At 32.1% G+C, this 7,749-nt stretch overlaps 1 protein-coding gene across 1 annotated transcript; it reads right to left on the bottom strand.

The window, feature by feature from the left end:
* Positions 1 to 3,681: 3,681 nt before the first annotated feature.
* On the bottom strand, positions 3,682 to 7,230 carry LOC145261794 (uncharacterized). Its single transcript, XM_080119788.1, has one exon. The coding sequence runs from the start codon at positions 7,228 to 7,230 to the stop codon at positions 3,682 to 3,684; it is 3,549 nt and encodes a 1,182-aa protein (XP_079975914.1).
* Positions 7,231 to 7,749: the final 519 nt, after the last annotated feature.

Below are 7,749 nucleotides of genomic sequence, written 5' to 3'. Positions count from 1 at the left end.
ATACGAACTAATATTGGTGACATCGATGAATATGGATAAAAATAGATATATTTTAGAATACGAACTAATATTGGTGACATCGATGAAAATATTTGAAACTAGATTTATTTTAGAATACGAACTAATATTGGTGACATCGATTAATATGATTGAAAATAGATTCATTTTAGAATACGAACTAATATTGGTGACATCGATGAATATGAATTACAATAGATTTATTTCAGAATACGAACTAATATTGGTGACATCGATGAATATGAATTAAAATAGATTTATTTTAGAATACGAACTAATATTGGTGACATCGATGAAAATATTTGAAACTAGATTTATTTTAGAATACGAACTAATATTGGTGACATCGATGAATATGAATGAAAATAGATTTATTTTAGAATACGAACTAATATTGGTGACATCGATGAATATGAATTAAAATAGATTTATTTTAGAATACGAACTAATATTGGTGACATCGATAAATAGGAATTAAAATAGATTTATTTTAGAATACGAACTAATATTAGTGATATCGATGAATATGAATTAAAATAGATTTATTTTAGAATACGAACTAATATTGGTGACATCGATTAATATGATTGAAAATAGATTTATTTTAGAATACGAACTAATATTGGTGACATCGATGAATATGAATTAACATAGATTTATTTTAGAATACGAAATAATATTTGTGACATCGATGAATATTAATTAAAATAGATTTATTTAAGAATACGAACTAATAGTGGTGACATCGATGAATATGAATTAAAACAGATTTATTTTAGAATACGAACTAATATTGGTGACATCGATGAATATGAATTAAAATAGATTTATTTTAGAATACGAACTAATATTGGTAACATCGATAAATATGATTGAAAATAGATTTATTTTAGAATACGAACTAATATTGGTGACATCGATGAATATGAATTATAATAGATTTATTTTAGAATACGAACTAATATTGGTGACATCAATGAATATGATTGAAAATAGATTTTTTTTAGAATACGAACTAATATTGGTGATATCGATTAATATGAATTAAAATAGATTTATTTTAGAATACGAACTAATATTGGTGACATCGATAAATATGATTGAAAATAGATTTATTTTAGAATACGAACTAATATTGGTGATATCGATGAATATGATTGAAAATAGATTGTTTTTAGAATACGAACGAATATTGGTAACATCGATAAATATGATTGAAAATAGATTTATTTTAGAATACGAACTAATATTGGTGACATCGATGAATATGAATTAAAATAGATTTATTTTAGAATACGAACTAATATTGGTGACATCGATGAATATGAATTAAAATAGATTTATTTTAGAATACGAACTAATATTGATGACATCGATGAATATGAATTAAAATAGATTTATTTTAGAATACGACCTAATATTGGTGACATCGATGAATATGATTGAAAATAGATTTATTTTAGAATACGAACTAATATTGGTGACATCGATGAATATGAATTAAAATAGATTTATGTTAGAATACGAACTAATATTGGTGATATCGATGAATATGAGTGAAAATAGATTTATTTTAGAATACGAACTAATATTGGTGACATCGATGAATATGAATTAAAATAGATTTATTTTAGAATACGAACTAATATTGGTGACATCGATGAATATGAATTTATATAGATTTATTTTAGAATACGAACTTATAGTGGTGATATCGATAAATATGATTGAAAATAGATTTATTTTAGAATACGAACTAATATAGGTGACATCGATTAATATTAATTAAAATAGATTTATTTGAGAATACGAACTAATATTGGTGACATCGATTAATATGAATTAAAATAGATTTATTTTAGAATACGAACTAATATTGGTGACATCGATAAATATGATTGAAAATAGATTTATTTTAGAATACGAACTAATATTGGTGACATCGATGAATATGAATTAAAATAGATTTATTTTAGAATACGAACTAATATTGGTGACATCGATGAATATGAATTAAAATAGATTTATTTTAGAATACGAACTAATATGTGTGATATCGATGAATATGATTGAAAATAGATTTATTTTAGTATACGAACTAATATTGGTGACATCGATGAATATGAATTAAAATAGAATGATTTTAGAATACGCACTTATATTGGTGATATAGATAAATATTATTGAAAATAGATTTATTTTAGAGTACGAACTAATATTGGTGACATCTATGAATATGTTTGAAAATAGATTTATTTTAGAATACGAACTTATATTGTTGGTATCGATAAATATGATTGAAAATAGATTTATTTTAGAATACGATCTAATATTGGTGACATCGTTTAATATGATTAAAAAAAATTTATTTTAGAATACGTATTGGGATTTCCCAAACGTTTGAGGTAACAAAGTAATGTTACGACGTCAAGAAGAAAGGAAAAACAAACACAGAGTTAAATGTTATAAAAAAACTGTATTTACAAAAAGGGAAAATAAAGGTGTTGCAAACAATTGGGTTTGCGGGAAACTTATCTCACAGATGTGATGTGTCCGTTTATCAATTAAATCTTTCCTGTGTCCTTAGTTGGTATGAAAGAGAAAAGGTGTGGCCTTGTTGGTCTGTGCTGCTATTACGGCTTGGACTCCATGTGCGTCCCGTATTTCTGGTGGCGGAGAGCTGGCGAAATGGATGTACTCGCAATCAGGTCCCAACCGCAAAAGAGGCCGAAAGTTCGAAGGGGCCGCGCAAATAGGGGTCGGGGAGGAAACTAGAATGGCAGCCCGTGATTGGTTGTTTTTCATCCAATCACAGGGCACTACACTAGTGACTCCGTAATAATTCCAATATTCTCCCCCAAAACAAAATTGCAATATGAAATCATTGCAACATAATTCTCTGCAGTTACAGGTCCTTATGCTTTTAAGCTGGAGGTTCATAGCAGGCTTATTGTAAGGCAACTATCCCATAATGAAAGGTCGCAGAAACTTGGATTTGCCTCCCTTTGAAGGCAAATACGGCCCATAGTAAAGTTCATAGGAAAATTGATTTTTTTTTTTTTGAGGGCAAACATAGTTCACAGGAAAATTAATTTTTTTTTTTAAGGCAAACATAGCCAATAATAAAGTTCTCAGGAAAATTGATTTTTTGAAGGCAAACATAGCCAATAATAAAGTTCACAGGAAAATTGATTTTTTTTTTTTTTTTGAAGGCAAACATAGCCAATAATAAAGTTCTCAGGAAAATTGATTTTTTGAAGGCAAACATAGCCAATAATAAAGTTCACAGGAAAATTGATTTTTTTTAAGGCAAACATAGCCAATAATAAGGTCCACAGGAAAAATAGATTTTTTTTTAAGGCAAACATAGCCAATAATAAAGTTCACAGGAAAATTGATTTTTTTTTTTTTTGAGGGCAAACATAGTTCACAGGAAAATTGATTTTTTTTTTTTTAAGGCAAACATAGCCAATAATAAAGTTCTCAGGAAAATTGATTTTTTTAAGGCAAACATAGCCAATAATAAAGTTCACAGGAAAATTGATTTTTTTTTTAAGGCAAACATAGCCAATAATAAGGTCCACAGGAAAAATAGATTTTTTTTCTTGAAGGCAAACATACTAGAATATAGAAGAGGTGAAGATTGTTTTAGATAAACTGAATTTAATAGTATATATAGGGGTTAGTAAGAGAGTTTTTACTACCTTTTAAATTTTTAGTCCTTTTAGGACGTTGTTTCATTGGAACAGATGAGCTATTAGTATTTGGTACATCATTAGGAGATTTTGAATTTGCAGCATCAACTACTCTCTTGGAGTCTGGAACAATTCCAGGATGGTGTGCATGAGTTAAAGATAATTCCAGAGGATACAGGAGCTTGATGGAATGGACCTGAACCGACCCGTCACCTCTTTTAACTTTTACAGAACGAATTTTTTTGTCGTCACCAACAATTAATTCCAAAACTCTTCCCAGCAACCAAAATGGTCTAGCCTTGGCAGGATTTTTAACAAGAACCACATCATCAACCTTGATACGATTGTGAAAATTGACCTCGTGCAAATCTTTACATTGCTCCCTCAAACTCAACAAATAGTCTTGATACCAAAGCTCACGGAATCTAGTTAGCATAGAATCCCGTGCTTCAATGGATTTTACTACATTTAATCTTGAAGGAGGGTCAGATTTCCAAACATTCTGGTCATCTAATTTTAGTACAAGTCCTAAATTGGCATTAGGACGAAGAAAACAGTTGGGGGTTATTATTTCGAGGTCTGAATCCGAAGAACACCTGTAAGTGAGAGGTCTTTGATTTATGGCATTTTGAATATCCGAAATTATAGTAAGGAGATCAAAATATTTAATTCGAGATCGCCCAATTGTTTTATACAAACAAGATTTAATGGTTCTGATCATGCGTTCCCATGTGCTCCCCACCCAAGCAGCATATAAAGGTATTCTGATATGCTTAATATTATACACTTGGAAGTGTTCATTAAATTCAGAGGAGGCAAAAACTTCCTCTATAAGGTTACAACCAGCTATAAAGGATCTGGCATTATCGCTGTAAATATGAGATGGGATTCCATGCATATTTGTAAATCTGATCAGAGCCAGGATAAACGAGTGAGTGCTCATATCTTTAACTAATTCTATGTGTACTGCTCTAATGTTTAGGCAAGTAAATATAAGCATATACATTTTACTTACACCTTCATCACCTTTCACCCAAACATGTCCCGTATAGTCAATCCCAGTGTGTAAAAATGGTTTAATGAGATTCACACGATGTTTGGGAAGATTTGTAACCTTAGGATACTTAAACGCAAGGCTATTAAATTTTTTGCACAAGATGCACTTTGAAAGTACTTTTTTGACGGCTTGTCTTGCCTTGGGTATCCAAAACCCTGAAAGGCGGATTTTAGTTAGGGTTGATTGAATTCCCAGATGTTTACATCTTTTGTGGTATTCTACGATGATAAGTTCAGTTAAATCATGATCCTTAGCCAATAAGACAGGATTGATAACTTCATAATCATAAGTAGTGACTTTACCTATTCTACCTTTAGTTCTGATGATTCCACTTTCATCTAAGAATAAATTTAAATTTTTTACTGATTCAGGTACTTCTTTACCTTGAGGCGATTGCAGGTAAGCAAATTCTGTAGGAAAGCTTTGTTGTTGCATTACCTTAAGTAAATAAATTTTAGCACAGTTGCTGGGATCTAGGTCTATATGTTTGATTTTATTTCTAACCTTAAATATGTTGGTAGTAACGTTAAGTAATCTATTGAGATCTGAGTATCTACCAAAGGGTACCACCGGTTGAGGCTCAACATTAACTACAGTGTAATTTAATGACGTAGGCTGTATAATAGATTTATTCTTTAAGCTTAGGCACTGAAGTTCACTTGATGGCCATTCTATGGGACTTTTACTAAGCCATTCAGGACCCGAAGTCCAGCGGCTTAAATTCTGCTGAAATTTTTCAAAGGTTACTCCTCTTGTGAGCAAGTCGGCAGGATTTTGATCTGTAGGAACGTATCTGAATTTTACAGTTAACGATCTTTTTTCTTTTAGTTCCTCAGTCATTTGTTGGATGTCTTTTAGTCTGTTTCTTACAAACAGGTTTTTAGTTTTGATGTTGTCAGACAAAAGCCATGACAGCACAACCTGTGCATCAACAGATATAACGATATCTCTGATCTCAATTTGGGAGTAGGCTTTCAACAAAGGTAATAAGCACTTGATGGCCAAAAACACAGCCAACAATTCCAGCGTAGGTAAACTTTTGGGCTTCATAGGAGCCACCTTAGCTTTGGAAAATAACAAATGGGACTTGCCATTTTGTGCACTATAAACTGCAAACCCATATGCCCCTTTAGAGGCATCACAAAATATAAACAAATCGGCTGGGTTGGCTTCACTGATTACAAATCTAGGGAACTGCAGTGAATCCAGCTTGGAAAGGTCCCGTGATAAAGCAGACCATAAAGCCTGGTATTCCTCGGGCACAACATCATCCCAGTCTAATTTCTGCGACCACAAATCTCTCAAGAGCATTTTGCCTCTGATAGTAACAGGTAGACACAGAGATAGTGGGTCGAAAACCCTTGCAGTTTGAGTTAAAATACCTCTTTTAGTGGTAACTTGCTGATCAATAGATGACCTAGAAATTTGAAGTGTATCCTCTAATGTGGAATACCTGTAGCCTAAAACTTTCTCCAATTCACAGCCATGTTCTACGAGTTTCTGATCTTTTATCATTAAGGTTTTAAGTTCCTCACAATTCGTATTCCATGATCTAAGATTAAAATGACCTCTTTCCATACGATGATTGGCCGTTGTATAGAGGTTTGATAACATTTCAACAGAGTTACTTGTTTTAATCAGGTTATCCACATAGAAATTTTTCTTCAACATGTCAGAGCAGTCATCAGCAGGGAACATTCGGGCATGGTGCTTTATTATGAAATTCAAAATGAAGGGACTGGCGTTAAACCCAAAAATAATAGTGGTATATCTAAAACAAATCAGTCTATTGCCTTCCTTCATAAAAAAACAAAACCTGTTACGGTCTTCGAGAGATCCGAGTTTGATCATAAGGAAAGCCTTACGAATGTCTGCTAACATCACATATTTGTTAGATCTAAATAATAATAGTAATTCCAGCATATCTCCCATTAAATTTATGCCAGGATAAGCTGCTTCATTTAAAGAATATTTACCATTAGTCTTCAGAGAGCAGTTAAAGACAGGTCTAATCTTAGTAGTAGACTGTTCATCCATCTTGAAAACAGGCCTATGTGGTATCCAAATGTATTTTGAAAAATTCTCAGGAGCTACCTCAAAACGTTCGATGATACCCTCCTGCTCCTGTTGATGAAATATTTCAGCATAGTCATCGAGTAATTTTTGTTGCTCGAGCTTGTTTACTACTCTGTTTAGCACTGAAAGTGCAATTCTGTGATTGGAAGGTACAGACTTGATTTTGTCATCATGCCAGGGGAGTTTCACATGATACGCATTATTTTTAAATTCAATGGAATTTTCAAATTCCATAATTTTACTCTTGTCATAATTACAAGTAGCCTCGTCTTCCGATGATATACCTAGAGAATCTACATCAAACATTTTCTCTAAATTTCTTTCTACTTGACTCTCATCAAATATTTCAGCAAGGGGATCAGGGTAGCTCTTTATCGGGTTCATTACAAAATTTACCCTAATGTCTGAGCACGTAGAGTATTTGGAGACTATGGCATGATAATTGTGGAGATCCTTATTCTTAATCTTCTTAGGATTACACTGTTTATCATACAAAAAATGTTGGCAATTGCCAAACGGGGAAATGCCTGCAGGAAACTCCCATGCAGAGCCCTGCATGCAGTCTATCATTTTGATGTTCTTCATGAATTGAATCACATCAATGCCTAAAAGGCCATGTACACGAATGTCATTTTTTTTGTGCAAAAAGGCCAGGGTATAATTTAAATTAATTAAATTTTTCTTTACAGACTTAAAATTATCAAATCTTAAGTTCATATCGAATTCATCATCGATAAGAACTGGTAGAGACAAGGAACTACCCTTAGTTACCTCTATCCCCACTACAAGTTGGTTCAATTTTTTTGTTTGCGACCCTAAAAAGGTTTTTACCTCGTATTCAACTGGAGTGAGGAGAGATTTAGAACACCCTAATCTTTCAATAACATTCCTGGAGAAATAGGT

This window comes from Euprymna scolopes, chromosome 3 (assembly GCF_053919585.1).
Source record: "Euprymna scolopes isolate OS-2025 chromosome 3, ASM5391958v1, whole genome shotgun sequence".
Classification (NCBI taxonomy): Eukaryota; Metazoa; Mollusca; class Cephalopoda; order Sepiida; family Sepiolidae; genus Euprymna; species Euprymna scolopes.
The sequence above is the reverse complement of the archived record's forward strand: the minus strand, read 5'-3'. Positions and strand labels throughout refer to the sequence as shown.